Raw genomic sequence first — 24,269 nt, forward strand, 5'->3', positions numbered from 1 at the left:
AGACGCCTCGTGCGAAAGAGACGAACGACGAAGAAAGGAAGGAAACCCGAAACCAAACGTCCGCAAGCTAAACGTCTGACGGTTCTGAAAGGTTTTTCTCCTACAGCAAGCTGCGTGCAATTGAGTGCTTATTTCCTAACAATTTTTATCCACCATCAGCAAAATAAACACAATTTCTACACTCGTTTTGTAAAAAGTAGGGTGCGGTGAAGGTTTTCGAGCGTGTGCCGGTTTTTAATATTGTACGAATGTTTGTGAATAGCGTAGGATAGAGGGAATCAACCAAGGGACGCAAGTAGCGCGTCAATTTTGTGTGCCGAAGGACTATTGGTGCTGTGTTGTGCTGCTGCTGTGTGTGTTGCAAATCTTCCAAAAGAAGCATCTTTGCAAAAAAAATTCGCAGCCACCAACGAAAGCGGGTTGGTCACGGTTTTTGCTTACGCTTCGAATGGTGAGAAATGGCCCCCGGTGTGGAAAAGAATCGATTGTAATCGGTTCGGCAGTGGTTAGCTTCGACGCTTTGGAAAGCATCCGTAGAAAGGGGGTTCGCTTTGGGCTGAGCATCGTGTAGATTACAACAAAGCATTTGACAGTGCAGTAGGCCGCGAGAGTTCGCTTCACCATCACACCGGTAAACATACCGAACGTTCTGTGGCGATGGCCGATATAACGTACCCGGCGGGCTGCCGGCCAATCAATGAAGATCTCGGACAGGATGAGCTGATCCGCCGGCTGAAGACGCTGACCCACACGCTGCAGGCGATGGGCCAGGACGAGGACGGTATGTACACACAGTACATTCCGCTGGCCGTCCATCTGGCGGACGATTTCTTCCTGCAGCATCCGTCGCGCGATGTTCAGCTGCTGATTGCTTGCTGCATTGCGGACGTGTTGCGTGTGTACGCACCGGAAGCCCCGTACAAAGATCAGGATCAAATCAAAGGCATCTTCATGTTTCTGATCCGGCAACTGAACGGGCTGCGCGACCCGAAAGATCCGGCGTTCAAGCGGTACTTCTATCTGCTCGAGAATCTGGCGTACGTGAAATCGTTCAACATGTGTTTCGAGCTGGAAGACTGCCAGGAGGTGTTCTGTACGCTGTTCAGCTTGATGTTCAAAATTGTCAAGTAATGTATTGCTGAAATTTGGATTCCGAGCTCCGTACAGTACATTTTGTAACGCTTTCTCCTCTGTCTCTTTTACCTTTTTTAGTGACGAGCACAGTCCGAAGGTGAAAACGTTCATGCTGGATGTGCTGGCACCGCTCATCACCGAGTCCGATTCCGTTTCGTACGATCTGCTCGATCTGATCTACATCAACATTGTCGAACCGCTTCGCACCCAGAAACGCAACGCGTACGAGCTTGCCAAGGAGCTCATTATAAAAACCTCCAACTGGCTCGAGGCGTACACGCAGGCCTTCTTTAACCAGATCCTGATCCTGGACAAGAACGAAAAGCAGTACCAGATTGTGCCGAAGATCTACGACGTAATTTACGAGTTGAACGTAATCACGCCGAGCATTCTGCTGTCCGTTTTGCCACAGCTCGAGTGCAAGCTCAAATCGACGCACGAAGCGGAACGCTTGAAAGCCGTCTCGACGCTGGCACGGATGTTTTCCGAGCCCGGTTCCACGCTGGCCCGACAGTATGGGCCTCTTTGGAAGCAATTTCTTGGCCGGTTTTACGATATCGCGGTTCCGATCCGCATCAAGTGCGTCCAGAGCACGATGCACTTCCTGATCAACCATCCGAGCCTGCGGAAGGACATTATCGACACGCTACGCATCCGGCAGCACGATTCGGACGAAACCGTCCGCTACGAGGTGGTGATGGCGATCGTGGAGACGGCCAAGCGGGACCTGCAGATTGTGTCCGAGTCGGAGGATCTGCTAGAGTTCGTCAAGGAGCGGACGCTCGACAAAAAGTACAAGATCCGAAAGGAAGCGATGAACGGGTTGGCGATGATCTACAAGAAGTACCTCAGTGATACGAACGTGCCGCTGGCAACGAAGAAGGCCGTCATCTGGATCAAGGATAAGATTCTGCACGGCTACTATATGACCGGTGTCGAGGATCGGCTGCTGGTGGAACGTTTGCTGATCACGTGCCTTGTGCCGTATCAGCTGCCGGCGGAGGAGCGTATGAAGAAGCTGTACCAGCTGCTCGGCACCATCGACGATAATGCGACGAAAGCGTTCATAGAGTTGCAAAAGAATCAGCTAAAGGTGCGACGCAGTGTCGCCGACTGGATCAAGCTGCACCGGCTAAAGGATCTCACGCCGACCGTGATGAAGGAGATGAATGTCAAGTGCTCGAACATTGCCAAACAGCTGCCGGACCCGGTGAAGGCCCAAGAGTTCCTGCTCAAATTCTCTGCCCAAATGCGCAAGGACCCGAAGCTGATCGTGGAGATGGAAACGATCCTGAAGCGGGACGTGTCGTGCAAGGAGTGTGCCGACACGATGGCGATCGTGCTGAAGAAGCTGGGCCAGCCGATCATGACGAACACGTACTACAATACGGTGAAGATGCTGCTCGAACGCATTGCGTCGGTAATGGTGGACAAGCAGTCGATCGGTGTGCTGATCGAGCTGATCCAGGAGTGTATGAACGGTGGGAAGGAGGTGATCGAGGAGGTAAGCCTGCCGACGGATTCGGCCGGCGAGCGGGGGCTCAAGCTGCTGACCGTGCTGGCGTACGTGTTTTCCGCACACTTCCAGCACGACGAAATCCTGCGCCACATGATCGGACTGCTGTCGTTCGACGAGCCGTACGTAGCACCGTACGTGCTGAAAGCGTTCACGTACCTAGGCCGGTACAAGGCACTGATCGAATCGCACCCGGCCATCCTGAAGGAGCTGGCACCGCTTTGCAAGGAGTTCGCCATCGCCGGCACACCGAAGCAGGCGAAACATGCCATCCGCTGTATGTTCGTAAATACTCAAACGGGCAGCAGTGGCAGCAGTGGTGGTGGTGGTGGCGGTGGTGGTGGCGGTGCTGGTACCGATCCGCTAGCGATCGCTGCGTCGGATCATGCCGGCATCGACATCTTCCCGGATATTGTCGAAGGCATGAAGCAAACGTTGCACCCGCAGAGCGAACACTACCGCACAGCGATCGTAACGCTCGGGCATATCGCGTACAATCTGCCGGAAAAGTTTCACGTGCAGATCAAGAACATTATCTCGCGCAAGATCGTCAAGGAGCTGCTGGTGAAGGAAACCTCGGACGGGCGGACGAATGTGCCGACCAAAGACTGGTGCGACGAGCAGGACCTGCCGGAGGAAACGCGCTGCAAGGTGGAGGGTCTGAAGACGATGGCGCGCTGGTTGCTGGGGCTGAAGAAGGATGTGGTGTCGGCGCAGAAAACGTTCCGCATGCTGAATGCGTTCATCAGCAAAAAGGGCGACCTGCTCGAGCAGGGCGGTGCGTTATCGGCAGCGGAAAAGTCCTGGCTGCGTCTCAGCGCCGGTAAGGCGATGCTGAAGATCTGCGAGCAGAAGGGCGTCGGCGATCAGTTCATTGCCGAGCAGTTCTACAATCTTTCGCAATTGATGGTAAGTGGACGGGGTTTTTTTTTCCACACTTTTAAGCTATTGGAAATGCGTCATAAAGTAACCTTCTTTTTATGCATTCTTCCCCCAGACCGATCCAGTGCCGGAGGTACGCGATACGTTCGTCAAGAAGCTACACAAAGGTCTGAGCAAAGGTATCCCGCACAAGTGCCTTCCGCTTGATTTTATGGGCTATTATGCGCTCGGCGGAAGAGAGACGGATCAAAAGTAAGTATTCTTTTCCCAACTATTGCCGAAGCAAAACCCAATACAATTTATCAACTTTAGACATGATTTGGAAGGACATAGCATGAAAGGGTTTGTCCTGTAATTTCCGTTTTCCAAAACCCGACCTGCTTTAGGGAAAAGATCAGGTCATGTTAAAAAGCTAGCTCAACTTTCATGGCCTAAAATCCCTCTGAGTGTCGCCTCTTCTCAGAAAGGAAAGAGGGAGTCTACGTGTTAGTGCCGTATGCGAGAATTGATACTCTAAATGTTCTACATAAACTCGACTTCGTTCGTCGCAGCAGGTGTTTCGAGTGGAGCAACTTCTTCAATAACAGGTTGACAGCCAGAACCCCTGTTGTAGCTGATATTTGACTCACGATGTCTGAAGTTTTGACGATATTGAAGATCAGTATTTGTTAGTTTTACCATCATTTGTGTCTTTGGTTTCCGGTCAGTCGTGATATAACATAAAAACGGAACTGGTACCACCACGCTACAATTAAAACATTGGTTAGGCCGATAAGATACAATATATTCTACTACGAAATTACAAAGTGAAAAACGCGGACCGCTTGTCCCGAGGACCGTTAGAGAACAGAAACCTTGTTGCACGCCAGGCTCCCGTTCATTGCCCCTGGTAGGCCTACCGCTCTCACAAACCCATCAACACGCTGGCAGGATTGTCAGCGGTGAGTGACTGCAGTAATCCAGGGAACGGCAAGCCGGGTCACAACATCTTCCCCTCTTTAGTAGTTCCGATATCCGTCGAGCCTACGCGGGGGTCTTCTAAGCCTAGAAGAACGGCTGTTGCTGGTCCCGAATGTAGCTGGCAGAGGTTGTACGGTCTGCTGCGTCGGGGACCCAATGGAAGATAGATGCCGTGGTGTGCTGGACGGATCGTTGTTCCGTTTCACTGGTGCCTTCGGTGTTGGTGCCATTTCAGTAAGCATGTCTAGCGGCAGCTGGTGCTTAGCTGATTCGCTGGTAAGACTTCTACGGCAGCCTGATGTGCGTTTGCGTAGCTGATAACGCTTCCGATACGTTTGGAGACCACTCCAGCTACCCATTTCCACACATTTAGCGAATAGGTTTTCGCCTAGACAGCATTTCCGGGTTGAAACTGCCTATCTGCTAACGGTTGCTGATTTTTTTTCGTTGGTCGACTTCGGTTTGTGGTGTTGGGCGTATAAGGTCTAAGGCAATTCTGATGGTTTCGCCCAAACATGGCTTCAGCTGGCGTGCGTTGATCTAATACAGGATGTGGAGTAGAGCGATACGATTGCAGGAAGATGTCGAGAGCCGCTTCCGTGGATGTATCTTTTGATTGGATTTTCTTCAGGGCACGTTTCAAGGTATCTACGAAGCGCTCGGCTTGCCCATTAGATTGCGGATGGAAGGGTGGCGTTTTTACGTGCTCAATGCCACTTTGTACGCAGAAATCCTGGAATGTGTGCAACTATACTTGGAAGAATCGAGATAGTAGCTGTCGTGGTTATGGTGGAGGTTTTGACGACTTCGGGCCACTTTGAAAATGCATCAACCAAGGATCAAAAAGTAGACTCCGTGCACAGGTCCAGCATAATCTATATGCACTCTTTCCCATGGTGTGGCGGTGATTTTGCGACTTGATTCTGCGAGCTATGGATTTCATGCGTTGGGGTTCGGCTTTTTAATATCCTGTACGAGGTTTTGCACCGCTTGATCGACTATAAGCTTATGTTAGATGGAGGAGTCTGAGATCATAAGTATATCTGCGTAATTAGCGTATGGCAAGATCTTAATCGACGTATAGAAGATGGTTTCGGAAGTTTCTCTATGAAGAACTAGATTGAAAAGAAGATAGAAAAACCCAATCCCCTGACACCGGCCGATGGTGATAGCAAAAATCCCAAAGAGTACCCCTTCCAACATGATGCCTAGTGATGGCCAGCCTAGTGATGATACGACTCTTTTGACGGATCGCCTCGGAGTCCAATTCACGCCTATAGGAATCGAGTTCTTTCCGTTGGTGTAACGAGTTCGGGCCGACTGGTAGGTGAAGCAAAGCATACTCGAGTTCGACCCGTAGGTGCACCGAGTCCGGATGACCCCGAAAGCATACGCGACATAACAGATCGGCTGATAAATGTTTAGTCTAACATATGGATGGCGCTGATAAATTTAAATCCATATTTTTTTTAGTTTGTACCAACCTTGAAACCGGACAATAACCTAGTGAGCTAGAGCATTTTGTGTGACGCAAGAAAAGAAAGGAATTTCGCGTGATGATAAAGTATTGCTTTTTGAAGGGAAGAAATACAGATGAAGCCAAAAATTGGCTTGATGATGAGTTTGCGGATACTGTTCCACCAAAATCAACCATAAAATATTGGTATGCCAAATTTAAACGGGATTAAATGAGCACTGGGGACGGTGAACACCCACTGTGTTCGCCCAAAAGAGGTGGTTACAGACGAAAACATTAAAAAAATCTACAAAATTATTAAAAGTAACCGTAATGTGAAGTGGATCGAGATTGCTGACACCCTAAAGATATCCAAGGAACGTGTTGGACATATCGTTCACGAGTATTTGGATATGAGAAAGCTCTGTGCAAAAAGTCCAATAGCCAATCGTCCGAGTGGACTTGTCGCGATGAACCTGCTCCAAAGCGGGGAAAAACGCAACAATCAGCTGGCAAGGTTATGGCGTCAGTTTTTTTGGGATTCGCAAGGAATAATCCTCATTGACTACCTTGAGAAAGGAAAGACCATTAACAGCGAATACTACATCAAGTTGATGGAGCGTTTGAAGGACGAAATCGCTACAAAACGGCCACATTTGAAGAAAAAAAAAATTGTTTCATCAAGACAACGCACCGTGCCACATCAATCAGTGAAAACAATGGCGAAAATTCAAGAATTAGGCTATGAATTGCTTCCTCACCCCCCGTATTCCCCAGATCTGGTTCCCAGCGACTATTTCCTTTTTTTCAGATCTCAAAAAGATGCTCGCTGGGAAGAAGATTTCGTCGGATGAAGAACTGAGGCCTTTTTTGAAGCAAAGGACAAATATTACTATAAAAATGGTATCGAAAAATTGAAAGACCGCTATTCTCGGTAAAAAATTGTGAATTACTATCATAGGCCAAACAATTATCAGCCCACCTGTTACATCGACAGGTTCGGTCTAATCCATGGATCGTACCGAAATCGCTGCGGGTCGACTCGGACTCGTTGCACCCACAGGTTGACCCGAATTCGTTGGAAGTGGGAATAGGAATCGCTTACGAATGGTTCCGACCCGGTAGATTCGGGGGTCCTCCCACCCATCATCAATGTTGACTTGGCTTGGTTCTTCTTCTTCTTTGGCCGATAACGACCTCATAGGTCACGACGCCTGCCATATCTGGCTTACTAGACTTAATGATACCACGTAGTTGGATAGTCAGTCCTCACTACGAGGGAACCGTCAAGGTGGGATTTGAATCCCGGTCTGTATGAAGACCGGCGCCGCCGTCGCCTTAGCATCGGGCCGCCCGACTTTTCGCTTTTTCAGGATATGTTGAGTATTTCGCTTGCACAAAAATCGTTCCCAAAGACTTTTACTATTGACCGTAAGGACTCTAGTGCTTTTATTGAACTAACTCTCAATATCCGCATTTCCTCACTTCGGTATATAAGGCGCATAATAACAATATAAATGTATGATATACCAACAGTAAAACCTTTTTCTCTCTCTCTCTCTCTATCTCTTTTCAGTTTGTTCAATCAAATCAAATCTAATATAGAAACCGACGTGAACAGACGTCGTGAGTATGTTAAAAACTTCACTACAGGTACGCGTTATCCACTGCTCAAAGTTCCAAAGCTGAGAATTGCATTCTGAATTGCCGTTTGACTCCTTTTCCAGTTGAACGTGGCATGAGCCAACTGCCGCACATCCTACCAGATTATATGCTCGTGTTTGCTGTGACGGTGCTCACGCATGATCCGCAGTTCACGCGCCCATCGGATCCTGCCCAGCTGAGGCACATCGAACGATGTCTCTGGCTCGTGCTGGAACCGCTTGTCATGAACAAGGAGTTCTTCTGCTTTAGCTTCTACAAAAATCTGATCGAGCGCATCAAACACCATAAGGACGCGCTGAAGCCGGACGATGAGGAAATAAATCATGTAAGCGTGCAGCTCTCTATACGTGGACGCCTCTGGAGCAAAAGCTTGAAACTAATCGTGTGTGTGTGCGTGTTTTTCCCCCTCTTCGATACAGAAACTGTGGGCTATATGTGATGTAGCCATGGGGCTTATACTCACCCGGTTAACGTTCTACGATATGCGCGAGGCACCGGCCGAGGCACGCATACCTTCGATGTATTTCCAGGCACAGCCGGAAGATTTCCACAACACGCGCTACTACATTCCGGACGATATGTACAACCTGACGGATAGGAGTGGCCGCAGCGCCGTTCCGTCCGGCTCGAAGGCTGGCCCACCCGGAGCCAAAACCAAACAGACTACGTCCTCCTCCACTGCGGCATCCTCCTGCCCGCCATCCTCGTCCTCGACGTTGACGCTGGCCGTTTCCTCAAGTTCTGCAACATCCGCCTCGGTAAGATAAAGAGAGAGACAGTGAGAGAGTTTGGTAAAGTTTGTTCCAATATTAATTTGTACATTTTCACTTTCTTCCACGCACAGGAACGGAACAAACTGAAGGCAAAAACTAACCGCCAGCTAACGCACGACGATGACGAACAAAATGGGCAGGATGAGACTGAAGACATCGGGCCACCACCCTCCAAGCGAGCTCACAAACCAGTGGATGGTGCAAGCGTGTAATGGCAAATGGTTCTGTCCAGGTTTGTCGTAAGGGGAGATAAGCGATTATTATTAAGTTATTTATGTACAGTACCATACCGTGACAAGCGACAAAATTTTAGTAATGGAAAACAGGACTGTTTGGTTAGCTTCGATAGCCTCGCAGTGCAGTGAGCTGCCAAACATCAGGCCTGAGGTTGACAGAAGATAGCACTGACACACGCAACGGAGAGCTCTAAAGTCTCTAAAAACCCTTAAGGCGCGATTGAGTATTTTACTTATTTCTTGACGACAGCAAACAATCTTCGGCAACATATACACAGCAATAGAGTACAGAGGCGAACCCACACTACCACCGGCCGTGTAGGTCAACTCTCTATCGATACTCATTACTCATAACTGGCCTTTTTTTAAATTTTCTTTCCCTTTCCGATTGAAGAGAGTATAATAAATTGAGCGGTAAACAAACGCTTAAGCTGGAGAGGAAGCAGGTTGCAAACTAAGATGAAGCTTAATGTTAACAAGCGCGAGTATATGAATAAAACAAACACACATGTAGTTTTAATGACGCTGAACCAATAATGACACGAATCGGTTAGAATCGGAGTACGATCAAGTGTGTGTGTGTATGTTGGAAATGTCTTTGTTATACGACTGAGATCTGCGACCCGGCGGCGTTGACTATATTTGGGAAGGGTTTCTGCATCTCCACAACTTTTAGATTCGAAGCGCAACATACGGCCTATTAGATCCAGGCCCTTATACTACAGTAGCTGGTTTGGTTGGAGCAAGAGCATCAGGATTTCGTACCAATTGGCCTATGATGGCTTCGATTGGACTGAGCTGTACAACACTACAACCTTCCACAAAGCCAAGACATCAAGAAACAGGCAGGAGAACGGCTCTGCCAGGAGTCTTGCGCAGTGCGGTATTACCCGGTCTTTCCAGTTCCTTAGCTTCGCAGTTGACTTAGACATCAATCAATCAATCAATTCGGATCAATGCGACGAAGGATAAATACCCGGTTTATTGTTTATTGTTTATTGTCTTTATAATTCAACGAGCCACGCAGGGCCCCCTTGAAGCCTAACTTCTAAGACACTTAACAGTTACAGGAACGGACGGATGGAATACAATTTAAAAGCGCAGCGCGTGACATGTCCTGTTGGTGACGATTGATGATACAATTATATTCACGGCACATACGGAGAAAGGGATCAAAGGCGCCAAAACGGGTTCGGCGATCCTTAACGTCAAGCAGCGTCCTTGTGCGAAGCGGCCTGGTTGGGACGTATAAGTTGAGCCCAGAGAGTAGTGTTGGGGAGTCGATCCGGTTGTCCAAAAGTCCCGCAACAAATAGTCTCTGGGCGTTGCAGTTACGCTGGTTCAGCGACTCGATACCCAGAAGCGCACAGCGAGCGTCGTAGTCCACTTGGACCCTCCAGAAGCGCAATGCGAACCGGGTGAATTTGCGCTGGACGGATTCCAAATGGGCTAGGGGCCGAGCAGCAGATGGCCACCATACAATGGAGGCATACTCCAGCACCGATCGAACCAAGGAGCAGTAGAGCGCCTTGATGGAGACCAGGTCCGTGAAGTCGTTTATAATACCCTCTGGCTCTGTCCGTTATAGAGCCCGCCTCGGAAACAGAGTATCAGTTTACGGTGACGATCTCAACGTGGTAGAGAAGTTCTGCTACCCTGGCAAGATCGTAACTTCGGATAAAAACGTAAGTAAGGAAATGGTGTATACTACGGGCAATACAATCTCCTACCAGAACCAGATGACTGCATACACGAATTGCATGATACTTCTCACTCCAAACTGTCTACAAGCTTGAAGTCCAGACTTTTGGGACATATAAGGCGTTAAATCACTCGCCATTTTTGAGCATCGAGATATCCTGATAGAGGCTAAAGCCGGCAGGCTACGATGGTTGGTGATGGTGATACACGATTCATGCCGAAGCAATAAAATCCAACAGGAGCTCGCCGGCATTAGAAAGTAATATCGAATCTATCGTAGGTCGGTTACAGTCGTGTTGAAATGAGTGATGGGAATAACCACTCAGTAGCGTGAATTAAATCAGAGAGAATGAGTTATAATAGTGAGTTACATCTTATACTTACTCTTTAAGAGTTTATTCTTGAATAATGATTTAACTCTCCATGCCGACTAACCACTCACTCACATCCTTTTAACTCACTCTCCCCGTTTTAACTCACTCGCCTCGTTTTAACTCACTCACCTCGTTTTAACTCACTCACCTCCTTTATACTCACTCACCTAGTTTTTACGCACTCATCTCGTTTTTACTCACTAGAGAGTTAAATATCGTATTGGCATTATGCATTGGTCATGATCACACGATGATTTAAGAAAATACAATACGGTAACGAGCCGTAAGGATAGATTGTTCATAAAAAAATATTTTAAAAGGGACTATGTAGATCTTTCGCTTGTGAGGCGAGTGAGTTAAAACGAGGTGAGTGAGTTAAAACGCAGTGAGTGAGTGGCTAGTCTGCATGGAGAGTTAAATCAAAGGTTAGTTGAAATAACTCTTTAAATCATCTAGATTATTAAAGATTTAAATCATTAGATTATTAGATTAGAGTTAAATCATCTAATTCAGTGCTAAAATTTAAGTCATTCACTCATTCTGATTCAGTTTGCATATCACTAGTTGGAATGCATCCCCGAGTCGAGTTTCCTGAGTGCAGCGGGTGGGCAAATTGGGTCTTGTCTAAGCAATGATTTCAAGACATCGGACTACGCGTGGTGATAGGGAAACGATAAAACTCAATTAACATCTCGATTAAACTTGTGAAGGTAAGTAAAAATGGCATGGTTTGGTATTTTTGCTACTTACGAGTAGATTGGTGGTCAGGTTCAAGAACGGTTGTGAATACTGTTCAGCTACGGGTACGAAGTCCAGGAAGCTAGAAATAGCAGGCCATGCCATGCTCTTTTGAAGTTGAAGTTTGAAGGACTCAAAAAGAAGGAAATAATAGTTTTTTTTTTTAATTTTTAAAGCATTAAATTATAATTTTAAGTGAACTTTTAATTATTAAAAAATCCCATTTCTAACCGTCCGTTACTGTACGAAAGTTATACGTCTTGTTTGAAACTGGCATACATCACGTGTATAACAGCACAACATTAAACTCAGCAACGAACCCTGCCCATGCTGCTTGGCATGTATTTCCAAAACAAATGTGACATAAGCGGCGGCCCGGCAATTGATGAAAACACATTTTCGCGATTTGTTTTAGTGAAAAGCACGGAAAATGTCTCTCAACGTCCACCGAATCAGATCTCCAGCATTTCAATTACACCATGCATTGAAGAGTAAGTTGCTTAAGATGAGTAAAGCTTCATGGCTGATGTGCATTTTTCTCTCCCCAAGAGCATTACTCGGTCGCAGCAGCAACGAAAGGAACGGCCAAAGCGAGCGAGCTGTTTTCCGACGAGCAACGCAGACAGCGGGAAAATGTGGGCCGTATCGAGAAGATTGAAGTTCGGTACCTTGGCTTACCGCACGACACAACGCTCGTGATGAACCGTGAACTGTCCACACCGTACGATTGCGCCCGACGTAAGAACACTGCTCGCACGATACACGGCTACCCGGTGCCGGCTTGTAATGGTGTTGGATTATCTTTCCTTGCAGACATCGGCGAAAAGTACTGCCAACAGTCGGCCTTGGCCCTGCTGGACAACAAAACACCGTGGGATATGCGTCGACCGCTGCGCGATTCGTGTACGCTGCAGCTGCTTAACTTTACCGCGCCCGAACCACACATCGCGAACAAAGCGTTCTGGCGATCCTGTTCCTTCCTGCTGGGGGCTGTACTGCAGGCGAGCTTTAAACCGGAAGCGGGACTCTTCCTGCACAGCTTCCCCAAACCAAACGGTGAGTATAGGCAACAGCCACATTTATGCCACCGGCTTCGTTCGTTAACATCTCTTTTCCCCCTTTTGTTTACAGTAAAATCTGGCAGCTTCGTGCACGATATCGTGCTGGTCGAAGAGCACTGGAATCCAACCGTGTCCGAGCTGCGTGCACTATCGATCGCAATGGTGAAACTCGCACAGAAAAATCTTCCAATCGAGCGGCTCGATGTGAGCAGCGAGCTGGCGCTGGAAATGTTTCACGATAATCCGTACAAACGCGAACAGATACCGAGCGTGGCTGGACAGAACAATGGGCAGGTGACGGTGTACCGGGTGGGTGAGCATGTGGACATAAGCAAAGGGCCAATGATGGGTTCGAGCGGTTTGCTCGGTCGGTGTACGATCTCGGTGGCGCATCCAGTTAAGGAGGGAAGCGAAAGCGGGAAGCATTTCTATCGCATGCAAGGGGTTGCCCTGCCGGCTGTACTCCGCATCGGTCACTTTGCGTACAACATACTGGAGAATCGTTCGCGAAAGCTGGTAAGTGTGATTACGGGGTCCGTTTCCGGGTGTTAGGTTATTGTGGCTCTTAAAACCATCTTGTTTTGTTTTAGAATCCGGCCAAATTACCGAATGAACCGTTTGAGGATACGGTCGCAGAGCAAGTAGCGTAGAGAGGGTGTGAGCAGTTAAAGTTAGAATGATAAAATGGAAAATAAAAGGCCATTACATGATTATTGTCGCTGAATGAAGAGCATTTGGGGTGTTGAATATTGTCAACAGGATAATCAACCCGAAACTACAAAAACGACGTGACCAATCTTTCCATATTTGATGGCCAACAATGCCTTCGAAAGTATGCGTCGAATAGGTGTTACGAACTGAAGGACATCTAAGACTTGCCAACTTCAGGGACCATCTTCTACCATGAATCACTTCAGATCCTGATGACAAGACATCATTGGTTTCCGGAGGCTCTCCTATATAGCAGAAGCTTACCGAAACGATCCAGCAAACCGCACAAGATCTCGGGAAAAAAGAAAAGGAAGCCGGGAAACATGGGTCAAGACCGATGGAGAATGGATTACAGAAAAGATTTGCAGGTAGGTGATCGCACCGTCAAAGTCCTGCAAAAGTTCTGCCTTTCCCGGGACAAAATTCAGCACCGACAACCAAATTGGGACTTTTATAGTCCCAGTACCCACATACGCCTGTGCAAAATTGAAAATTCATCTTGGCTGCTTTGGAGAGGAAAAGCATAGAAGAATTGTTAGCCCCACATGTGAGGAACTGTACGGTAAGCTCTTTATCGTGCAGCGAATGCAGAGCTCGTCAGACTCTGGTAGGCTTATCATGTCATGCGAATGCTACCGCACGACTCAGCATGTAAAGTCTTTCTGTCGTCCATATGGACAAAAAGGACTCTCCCTTCCTAACGGGCCTAACGTCCTCTTAAGATCATGCCTGCCGTTTCTGGCTTGCTAGACATACTATGATACCACGCAGTTGGATAGTTGGTCCGAGTGGGAATTGAACCCCCCTCCACCACTGGACAGAGAGGTCATTAGAGGCTAAAATTTAGCGATGAAGACTTCTACTGCAACTCAAGACCGCAACGCGCAACTAAGAATAGCGTGAAGGTTTGTAATGCACTAACTACATAACAGCTACAAGACGGCCATGTCTTAGAACATTTTTTCTAATACTAAATTATAATCCTCCAAATGAATTACTTCACCATAGCACACACACACACACCAAGCTGGCTAAGGGTTCGGTAGGGTCACATAACAAAAAACACCCTTTTAATCCGCCCGCCAGCATCGTTCAACACGTGAGAAGCAACGCAAACGAAGGCGTAAAAGGAAAAGAGCCGTGTAAAACCCTTACAAAAGGGACAGATGAAAAGACGGAACAATTTAACGAAAAGCTGTGGATGCATCGATCGTCTTTTGTTGTCGGGATTCCACTCTCTCTCTCTCTCTCTCTCGCTCGCTCGTTCAACATTCTAACGAAGCAGAGTGCACTTGGTAAGAGCACCATAATCAACTTCGTTACGATCACGCGAAGATGACGACGCGTAACGGCGATAAACGCGTTCCCTTTATTTAAATCAATCCATCCTTCGCATTCCTAGTGATGGGCAAAATGATGGTTTGGACGGAATCGATTCCGGCGCGCTTCGATTTTTTCGGAATCGATTCCGAAGAGTAGGTCCGGAACATATTTCGGAACCGATTCCGGATCCGGTTCCGAATTCGATTTCGGATTCGGATCCGGAATTGAATTTTTACTTTTTAATTTTATTTTATTTTTAATTATGACAGCTTAAAGCCGTATTGTCTGATTTTTTTTACTTGTTTATTAATATTTATTGCTATTGTAAAAAAGGTAAAAGACTTTTTTACTGAATTTTTACCTGTTTATTAATATTTATTACTATTGTAAAAAAAAACCTAAAAAGGTGAAAAACTGATGATTTTTGGTTGAATGAATATTGCCGTTTTATAAAAATGATTTTGCATTTTTTAAATTGTGCCTATAGAAAAATGCAAAAGACAGCTTGAACACGTCGTCACCAAGGGCAACCAGTTGATGGGTTTGCTCGCAACTCTAAGGACCCGGTCTTCATCAAGATACTCTACTGCTCGTTGGTTCGATACCTCCGTTGTATGGTAGGCTTCTGCTAATCCACATCCGGAATCGGACCCGGAATCGGATCCGGAATCCAGATCCACCACCAGGTAGTTCCGATTCCGAGCGCCCATCACTACTCATACCGTCGCGGACGACCTGGGACGGACATTGTACACCAATATTATGCCACGATTCTAACGAGAGACTCCTCGAGCTAAGGCTAAAAGACGGACTCGCCGTAGCGGACCGTCGGCAATAGCTATCGGACAGTCAACTGGAAAGGACGTCCGCGTGTGCAGAGTGAGGCGATTTCTGTTTTTTTTTTTTTTAAATAGGATTAGCTGTTCGTTTTTCCGTTTGTGTGTATTGTGTTTTGTGCAAGTGTTGAACCGTGTTGTAATGCAGTTTTTATTGGTAGCTTTAAGTTGCCTGCTGGCAGGTGGTAAGTAGCTGCTATTAAGTTTGCGTTTCTATCAGCCCGTAAGTTTGACCCTATGTGACCCTATGTAAGTGTAACGCTTCGCCGTAACGCTTCTGTAGCAATGGCCAATACACTACGCAAAAAACACAAATCGGCTAAGTGGGCTAAATTGATGCGACATTAGAAGAATCCCTTTGAGATGTCTTTAAACTCTACTTACTCAGTGCAAGAGTGCATAATACTGGAGAAAGAATATTATCTCGAATGGCGTACGCGTTAAGGAGCGAAAGTTCATGATGAGAGGTCAGGCAGGGAACAAAATGGAGAACATCTGACGCTTAGAGTTTCCTTTTCTCTGCCAGCTGTAGCCACCAAGCCACCGAAATGGCCCGATGTGTATTCCGTGAGCGGCATGCTGACCATCCCGTACGCCGAAATAAACGAACCATTCTACGCCTGGTACGACAAAGCGAACGGACGCTCCCGGATCGATTACTATGGCGGTATGGTGAAAACGTATCAGCTCACCGCACAAGGCCCGTACGGCGTTAGCCTGAAGTTGGCCCCGGTTACGACGCAAAACCTGATGAACAAAGAAACTTGCCTGCAGGTTAACGGGTCAGCGGCGTACAAGATCGAGGTGCAGGGCATCCTGCCGTACGTGAAGGACTTCCAGCTGATGGGTAAGTGAATGGCGGCCGCTCTGGTGACTCAACGCGTCTCAAATAAGTGGAGCGAAAACAACAAAAAGTACAACTTATCAACGCGGTTTGCTTCCAGGGACGGAGGAATGTTCCGGTTATCAGTGCGATAAGTTCGGGCTGACCGAGGTCATCGGACAGAAGCGCAACGTTTACACGCTCTGGGTGCGGTACGTGAAGTCGCCCAAGTATCCTGCGGCCCGCATGCCCATCCCGGTGCGGTACGAGATGAAGGGCTACAATACGCTGCTCGGCTCGCACTACGATCACTACTATCTCGACTACGCGTCGTACGATCATCAGGACATCCCGGCCGACGTGTTTGAGGTGAAGCTGAGTAAGTTGAAGTCGCGGTGTCGATCCCGCCCCCCCCCCCCTCCTGTGCCGACTGTGGCGATATCGACTCATCCGTTTTTGAATTTTGCAGGTGACCCATGCGTTGGATTCCCCGGACCGGGCAATGGACACTATGCCACCTTCAACCCGATGCAGGAATTCATCCACCCACGGTCGGAAGAGCATTTGCACGACGAGTTCGGCCGGTTCAAGAACAAGCACCGGAAGGCGTACGACAGTGAGCAGGAGCACGAGCGTCGGTTGAACGTGTTCCGGCAGAATTTGCGCTTCATCCATTCGCACAACCGGGCCAACCGGGGTTTCACCGTGTCCGTCAACCATCTGGCCGATCGGACGGAGGAAGAGCTGAAAGCGCTGCGTGGGTTCCGATCGTCCGGCATCTACAACGGCGGCCAACCGTTCCCGTACAATCCGGCCGAACATCTGGACGATCTGCCGGACAGCTGGGATTGGCGTATCAGTGGCGCGGTGACACCGGTCAAGGATCAGTCCGTGTGCGGTTCGTGCTGGTCGTTCGGTACGATCGGCCACATCGAGGGTGCGTACTTCCGCAAGACGCAGAAGCTGGTGCGCTTCTCGCAGCAGGCACTGATCGACTGTTCCTGGGGCTATGGCAACAATGGGTGTGACGGTGGCGAAGACTTCCGTGCGTACCAGTGGATGATGGAGGTCGGTGGCGTTCCGATGGAGGATGAGTACGGTGGCTACCTGGGGCAGGATGGGTACTGTCACGTGCAAAACATGACACTGTACGCACCGATCACCGGCTGGGTGAACGTGACGTCGGGTGATCCGGATGCGTTTAAGGTGGCGCTGTTCAAGCACGGACCGCTTTCGATCGCGATTGACGCCGGGCACAAATCGTTCAGCTTTTACTCGAACGGTGTTTACTACGAGCCGGAATGTAAGAACAAGCTGGATGAGCTGGACCATGCGGTGCTGGCGGTTGGGTACGGGCAGCTGAACGGGCAAGACTATTGGCTGATCAAGAACTCGTGGTCCAACTACTGGGGTAACGATGGGTATGCGCTGATGGCGGTGAAGGACAACAACTGTGGTCTGACGACTGACGCCACGTACGTGCTGATGGGAGACAGTTAAGCTGGCGAACCATTCCACCGGTAGTCTGTGGGAGCTGCATTCAGTTCTGTTCGGGAAATTTTTAATAAAAAAAATACTGATAATCCACACGTGCGTTAAAGAGTCATTGGCCTGGTGAGTAACTGGTGTCATGCATGGTGTACGTATACAAATACGCGGGCTAATTACACCGCGGACACTCGGTTGCTGGTTTGTTGGTTTTTCACATTGGCGACGATGGGTTTATGCGGCAAGACGCGTTCGGTGATTCGGTGCGAATACACACTGGTGGGAAGAGAGCATAAAGCCTGGAACTTGTGCTTCTGTTTGTTTAGTTTTAAATTTTATTCGTGATCGTAACATTCTCTGCTGCGACGTAGGGCATATTGAAGCCTTAACAAACGAACAGAGATATTGACGGTGACAGAGAAGGAAAGGGCTTCTGTTATCTAAAGCCAAGTGTACAAGTCTAAGAAGGAGTACAAAAGGGCCTATCGAAGAAGCTTCTGCAGCAGCCAGTAGAAGAGTGGGCAGATCATAGTAACAGAGCAAACCAAGATGTGTCTCCGAGACCTCCGAGTTGAAAAGGGTCTCATTACATTTCGATAGTGGTGGATCTTCCTATAAACAGGATGGCTGTGCGGTCCTTGTTTCCTCGAGCATTTAGAGGGTTCAGTCGTCATCTTCAACAGTGATCGGCATACGAATAGGACTTGATCAGTCATACCAGTTCGAAATCTCCCTGTGACATCAACCCCATTATTAGGCATCACACTTCGAACAACAGAACGGAGAACTCCACGGACCGGTAAATAGCTCCTTGAACATGTAAAAATATCACTATGTATTCGTAATATATATTGTTTGTTATCAAATGGTTGTTGGATTACACTTTGCAGTCGATCAGCTTGGCTTTCTTATTCGGAATCGTAAACTGTTGGAAAAAACTCCGTCAGCTGAGGTTGAATGCGGATTCTTTGTAAGCATTTCACGACCGTAAAACTATATAAAAGTGCATGGGTTTGCATGTCGAATCGGCACTGATTGTGTAGTACGTCCGACGCCCCATGTTCTCTTGTCGAGAGATAAAATTTAAATTGTCTGTACCTTCACGCATTGGATGACTCATTCAGGCATTAGACACCTTTAAATCGTTAAACCCAAGCAATACGGTCAGGTCGTCCCTAATGAAGTAAAAAAATCGTTAAATCGTCCTGTTTGATAGTTGGATAGTCAGTCCTCACTATGGGCGAACGTAAAATAACTGGACGTAAAATATTCCTTCGCATTAGGAGACGAACCGTTTCTCCTGATCGTGTTAGCAATCAGAGCCTTAATCCAAATCATCGTTTGGTTCGAATGCTTTAATTTAAAATTTAAAATCAAATTTTCAACTATGTTTTGCATTAAATCCTTTAACATAGGAACGAATACGTCGCTGTCAATTGATTGGACCAAAGGCACTACAGAAAATCCACAGCTGATTGCAAAGTTCCTCCAAGGAGGCAAAGGAAGTCTGAAACCTTTTCTAACTGCAACATGTTTGCAAAGTTCCTCTACAGTTTGCAAAATTCCACAATTGAAGTGAACTATTCTCCACAGTGATTCTAAAGTTTCATTGCATGAATTTCGATTCATATACCCTATATCGTCCTAGTTTTAGAATGGCCAGCTTATAGTCATTCTCTTAGTTTTGAAGTTTTGAAGATTAAAAGCACAAATGGAATGGTGTTCTGTTGTCAGTGTTTGTAGCAATACCGCACTGATACCCGTATCATACCCGTCCGACGCCTCTTGAAGGATAATATAGGATCTCCATACCCTGCTCCGACTCAATACGTCCACGCCGTACAGAACGGTAACATATTTCTCCAATAATCTGAGCTTGGGTACACGGGGAAACCCAACCTTTTGGGAGGATGGGTCATATGGCTAAATTGAGCGGGGGAGGGAAGGATGGCCAGCGTCTGTCTTCATGTTAGGGGCGGCTGGTTGTCCCTTTCTGTCCTGGCATCCCAAGGGACATTAAGCAAGGAAGGACCAATCGATACAGACCCCCGTATGGAAAAAGGTCTTACGATTGGAGGCTCGGAACGTGGAATTGCAGATCCCTTACATCTGACGGCAGCACACGAGCACCCTGTTAGATGAGGTCCAGACCCGCGGCTTCGAGATTGTAGCACTTCAGGAGGTGCGCTGGAAGGGTACAATGGTGCGTCAGTACCGTAGCAACTGCACAATCTTCCAAAGTGGCGGAGAAACGCGTGAGCTCGATACCGCGTTCATGGAGCATCGATGACGAGAAGGAGCTCTTTTTTACGCAGCTCGAGAGGGAGTACGACCACTGCCCACAACACGACGTCAAAATTGTCATCGGGGACTTTAATGCTCAGGTCGGACGGGAGGAAGCATTCAAACCGACGATAGGAAGCATCAGCGCCCACCAGCTGCCAGGCTTACCAATTTTGCCTGCTCCAAGCACATGAGCATTCGCAGCACCCTTTTCCACGCACGCACCTCGGTTCAGCTATACCTGGAGATCACCACTACAAACCATTTACCAAACAGAGGCGCAAACGTCGACTCGGACCATTTCCTGGTAATGGTGAAGCTGCGCCAGAAGCACTCCGTGGTCAACAACCAACGGAGCAAGCCTACCCCAAATGCTCAATCGGAATCGGCTGAAACCGATCCGAGCGGAGGATGCAAACGCTCTGGGCGTGTTCAAGCGACGCATCCTCCGGACCATCGCCGAAGCTTGCTGAGCTATACGGTGAACCGGACATCCTGACGATGACCGGCAGGATACGATGGCAGGGGTATGTTATGAGGATGCCGGACTCATGCCTCGCCAAAAAGGTACTGGTCAGCGACCCTCAGCTCGGCACGAGGCGTCGGGGAGCAGAGCGAGTTCGTTGGCTGGAACAGGTGAAGGGAGACCTGTCGGAGATCGGGTGCCTACACGGATGGGAAGCTGCAGCCAGGGATCGAGTTTTCTGGAGATCTATTGTTGACCGGGCCATGTCACGACGACGACGTGCTCTTTAAAAGAGCAGGCCAACATGATGATGATGATGAATGGAATTAGTAAAAAAGCTTCCCCTTACAAATCATCTAAACGATGATTGTTCCGAATTTTTAAACAAACCTTTTCTACAGAAACTTTTAGAAGTTATTGCGAGGAAGGAGCCTCCCCTGTCCGTGTGATCGGCCTAAAAGTATTTTAAAGGCTGGATTATCCGGTGTCACTCTCATGACGTGACCAGTCCACCGGAACCGACTCTGATTCGCTGCATAAGACCATCGGATAGCTCCTAGAGATCTTCCATTGCTCTTCAACGAATACGGGTCCGAAAATCGTTCTGAGCATCATCCTCCCAAACGCGGCTAAAATGGTTGTTATGGGTACTTTTAGCCTTGTATTGGTAAAGGTTTCGACGACTTCACAGGTGCGGTCACCTATCTGTACATCACCCCTGCGTAAATCAGTGTCTGTTAGCACAGGCCCGCTGGAGGTACTACCATCATTTTGGTTTTTACCTCCGTTCATCTTCAACTCAAGATTCTGTGCCGCACGATCGATCCTTTGATAAGCTTCTGCTCATAGGAGAGCATTAATCCAATGATGTCTATCTCATCAGCATAAACAAGGATCTGGATTGACTTATAGGAGATAGTCCCCCAAGTTTCCACGTGCGAGTCTCGGATGGCTCTCTCTAGCGCCAGGTTGAACAGAAGACAGGGTTGCTCATTTCCCGGACGCAGGCTCTTGCTGGTAGCAAAAGACGCAGAGAGTTTTCCATTCACCTTCACCTGACCTGTTATGTTGGCCATACTCTCCAAAGAATACTTACCCAAAAAAGAACCACAATGCGCATTCGGATTGTAAAAGAAATCACTCTCATTTGATCACTTGTCCTGGCTTTCCTGTCATGACATCGTCCGTGTGCAATATTTCTTTAAGGCGCGATGAATTTTGCTTCCCCTTTAGAGACTAGACAATTATTGCTGCAGTTTTGCTCTGCTTTGGCTACGAATCCCCGCGGATCCGCGTAATGTTTAAATGCTCTCTCACCACCCGCCTACCACCTCCTTCCTCCAACTACAACTAGAATCACAGTCAGGCCGTTTGCGCCGTTCTGGAGACAGCAGCGCGTCATTGTGCTCTCCTCCAGCACTCCTACCCACTAGTTTGGCACGTGCGAATTCACTTTCACAGTCGTGTGCGCCTTACGGCACCGACCAGAACGTTCACTACCGTAACTCCTACCACCACTACTACACTACTGTACACGAGCGGCACACCGCTCGAGGCGGTCACCAGCGTCGCCACCGTCAGTGCGCTCAGATTCAGCTCGCTCGTGATCCGGTGGCTTTGCGTCCGGACGAGCGTAACGAGCCGTTCCGCTTCCCGGGCACAGATCTGCATCTGCAGGCGGGATGGATTGCGGCTCAGCGTTTCCAGCACCACGTACAGATCGTTCTCGAACGTGAGCTGACCGCTGAGCCGACACTCGACCGTCTGCAGCAACGTCTCGAGCGAGCGAAGGATGGACCGGAGCGTGAGATACTCCGTCGATTGGCCCTTGAGCGCGTACAGACCCCGGTCGATCTGTTTGCGCGAGTACACGATGCGGAGGGCGGTTCCACACACCGGGCAGCAGGCACCGGGCGGCAGTACCGGACTGCAGTTGGGCAGCTTGCGCCGGGGACACTTGATCGAGGAGCAGCGCGCATCGAGCGTCGGGCTGATGAGACCCACCTCCTGACACGGTCCGTTGTAGTCGACGGTGGAGTAATCGCTCCACGCCTCACACTCGCTCCGGTACGTGACCCCGTTCACGCCGCAGACCTGATTCCGGCGGCGAGATGTTTCGCAGAGCTTGCGGTACTTTTCCCGGTACGCGAATGTGGCTCGCTCGTACACCATGCTGCAGAGGTTCGCATGGTAGCCCAGGTGCGTGTCGCGGATGTCCGTGATCGTGGAGCAGTTCGATTGCGTGAGGTTAACTGTGGAAGGAGAGCGAGAGAGAGAGGGAGAAGGAGACGATTAGTTGAATAATTCACGGGAAACCTCTTCAAGAGTTAGTGTCCTTACCGCATCGATACTGCGGACAGGGCTTGTGCATCCCGGACAAGCAAACGTTCCACTCGGGCAGACACACCGACAGCGGGCCACAATCGATCCGCTCGCAAGGATTCCTCGCCCGGCACGGGCCGAACTCGATGTCACCCTCCTGGATGCCGGCACACTTTGCGACGCAGGCGGACGGGTACGTGTTCCCGTTGCGGCCGCACACCGGCACATAGTGAGCGGGACAGTTGCAGGGCAGACTCGTGAACGATCGATCCACCGTAAGCCCCGGCACGTGGCACTGTCGCTTGGTGCAGGTGATCTCTTCTGCGAAACAGCTGCACACGTTACACTCCACGTAGAAGTGCGTCAGATGCGGGAACCGCTTACCGGCCAACGTGCACGAATCGTAGCTGATGCACGGCAGCGGCTGACACTTTTCGATCCGTCCTGACTCACCGCACCGGCACACCTTCAGGCATCCCTTCTGCGTCACGGACACCGGTATGCGAACGAACGCACCGACCGGCACCAGATACGAGGACGCTTCACCCAGCGGACATCCATTCACACACCGATAGCCGAACGTTCCGTCACGGTTGGCAACACACAGCTGCGTCGCATTGCAAGGATTGCCCTTGCACGGGGACACAAGCGCGACGTCCGCGATAATGCGCTCCTCCCCATCCATCATGCCGCCTGGCCCGATCCCGTGCGCCTGAAACCGTCCCATCGAGATGCAGGGCAGCGAGTTGTTTTGGGGTGCGAGCTGCTGGCAGAGCGAGGACACGGTCAGCCCGTCCGGCATACGATCCCAGTCGACGCAGTTCTTCAGCACCTCGTGACAGTCCTGCCGGCAGATGTGGTTCGTGTGGTGGCCCTTGGTGCAGGGTTTGATCTGCAGCGTGCAGGCGATCGACTTCCAGATCTCGAACGAACATTGCGTCTCGTTGCGGATGGGCAGACGCACGTTGCCGGGGAAGGGGATGAAGCCCTGCCGGCGCCACTGCTCCACATCGCCCCGGGCCGCCATGTCCGATTGGTGCCGGCAGCTGCGGAACAGTTCCGTCGGCCGGTTGTTGAAGTTGCTGCAGAACGACAGCCCGTCGCAGCCTAGCTCGCACGGTTCGTCGACTGCAACGGGAGAAACGGGAGCAAGGACACGGATGGTTTGGTTTTTGGTTTTAACCGGGGTTCGATGATGAGTTCCGGGTGCATCATGCCGTAAGGACTCAGTTTGCATGCGAGTCCGAAGCAGTAGCGATCCTCTTCTCGAGCGAGAGCTTAACAAAAAGTCTTCTTTTCTAAATGTCCTAGTCTTAAATCTTCACACGCAAGCTCTTGACGGTGGGACCCACCCAAAGCTACCTAAAGGCATGCATGTTAATCTGGCTAAACAAATAAAACACAACTTCATTCTCGGGGCTTTTCATGCATTAGTGTATATTATTTCCATAAGACGACGAACAAGAACACGAAAACAATTGGGACACCAGCAAAACTAACTTCAAACAGGCACACAAATTC

The 24,269-nt window shown here is 49.0% G+C and overlaps 4 protein-coding genes across 6 annotated transcripts in view; 3 read left to right on the top strand and 1 right to left on the bottom strand.

The window, feature by feature from the left end:
• Positions 1-58: 58 nt before the first annotated feature.
• LOC118503413 (sister chromatid cohesion protein PDS5 homolog B) lies at positions 59-9,190 on the top strand. The gene is made up of 7 exons (XM_036036647.1): positions 59-1,127; positions 1,213-3,559; positions 3,648-3,784; positions 7,525-7,601; positions 7,676-7,938; positions 8,033-8,371; positions 8,458-9,190. The coding sequence occupies exons 1-7, from the start codon at positions 658-660 to the stop codon at positions 8,596-8,598; spliced, it is 3,774 nt and encodes a 1,257-aa protein (XP_035892540.1). The 5' UTR covers positions 59-657; the 3' UTR covers positions 8,599-9,190.
• Positions 9,191-11,766: 2,576 nt separating this feature from the next.
• On the top strand, positions 11,767-13,229 carry LOC118503414 (39S ribosomal protein L39, mitochondrial). Of its 2 annotated transcripts, XM_036036649.1 has the most exons (5): positions 11,767-11,926; positions 11,985-12,173; positions 12,249-12,491; positions 12,567-13,012; positions 13,087-13,229. In XM_036036649.1, exons 1-5 carry the CDS (start codon positions 11,866-11,868, stop codon positions 13,144-13,146), a joined length of 999 nt encoding a protein of 332 aa, XP_035892542.1. In that variant the 5' UTR covers positions 11,767-11,865; the 3' UTR covers positions 13,147-13,229. The 2 variants fall into 2 exon arrangements, with proteins under 2 accessions (XP_035892542.1, XP_035892541.1); XM_036036648.1 differs by having other exon boundaries at positions 12,249-13,012.
• A 2,062-nt stretch (positions 13,230-15,291) lies between these two features.
• Positions 15,292-17,776, top strand: LOC118503415 (digestive cysteine proteinase 1). Its single transcript, XM_036036650.1, has 4 exons — positions 15,292-15,551; positions 15,893-16,213; positions 16,311-16,568; positions 16,659-17,776. The coding sequence occupies exons 1-4, from the start codon at positions 15,509-15,511 to the stop codon at positions 17,687-17,689; spliced, it is 1,653 nt and encodes a 550-aa protein (XP_035892543.1). The 5' UTR covers positions 15,292-15,508; the 3' UTR covers positions 17,690-17,776.
• A 3,803-nt stretch (positions 17,777-21,579) lies between these two features.
• LOC118503416 (reversion-inducing cysteine-rich protein with Kazal motifs) overlaps positions 21,580-24,269 on the bottom strand; it is a 46,944-nt gene continuing 44,254 nt past the window's right edge. For both annotated transcript variants that reach the window (XM_036036651.1, XM_036036652.1), the window contains exons 6-7: positions 22,767-23,876; positions 21,580-22,678 (exon numbers count right to left, since the gene is read on the bottom strand). In XM_036036651.1, coding sequence (XP_035892544.1) covers positions 21,882-22,678; positions 22,767-23,876 — 1,907 coding nt within the window. In that variant the 3' untranslated portion in view covers positions 21,580-21,881. The remainder of the gene's footprint in view (positions 22,679-22,766; positions 23,877-24,269) is intronic.

Source organism: Anopheles stephensi, chromosome 2, assembly GCF_013141755.1.
Source record: "Anopheles stephensi strain Indian chromosome 2, UCI_ANSTEP_V1.0, whole genome shotgun sequence".
NCBI classification, from domain to species: Eukaryota; Metazoa; Arthropoda; class Insecta; order Diptera; family Culicidae; genus Anopheles; species Anopheles stephensi.

Excerpts from the sequence above, each read along its gene's own strand:
- LOC118503413 (XM_036036647.1), top strand. The coding sequence starts at position 658 with ATGGCCGATATAACGTACCCGGCGGGCTGCCGGCCAATCAATGAAGAT. Across the intron at positions 1,128-1,212 it reads TTGATGTTCAAAATTGTCAA|TGACGAGCACAGTCCGAAGG; the intron begins GTAATGTATTGC and ends TACCTTTTTTAG. Across the intron at positions 3,560-3,647 it reads ACAATCTTTCGCAATTGATG|ACCGATCCAGTGCCGGAGGT; the intron begins GTAAGTGGACGG and ends TTCTTCCCCCAG.
- LOC118503414 (XM_036036648.1), top strand. The coding sequence starts at position 11,866 with ATGTCTCTCAACGTCCACCGAATCAGATCTCCAGCATTTCAATTACAC. Across the intron at positions 12,174-12,248 it reads ACCGTACGATTGCGCCCGAC|ACATCGGCGAAAAGTACTGC; the intron begins GTAAGAACACTG and ends CTTTCCTTGCAG. Across the intron at positions 13,013-13,086 it reads AGAATCGTTCGCGAAAGCTG|AATCCGGCCAAATTACCGAA; the intron begins GTAAGTGTGATT and ends GTTTTGTTTTAG.
- LOC118503415 (XM_036036650.1), top strand. The coding sequence starts at position 15,509 with ATGCAGTTTTTATTGGTAGCTTTAAGTTGCCTGCTGGCAGGTG. Across the intron at positions 16,214-16,310 it reads GAAGGACTTCCAGCTGATGG|GGACGGAGGAATGTTCCGGT; the intron begins GTAAGTGAATGG and ends GTTTGCTTCCAG. Across the intron at positions 16,569-16,658 it reads CGTGTTTGAGGTGAAGCTGA|GTGACCCATGCGTTGGATTC; the intron begins GTAAGTTGAAGT and ends TGAATTTTGCAG.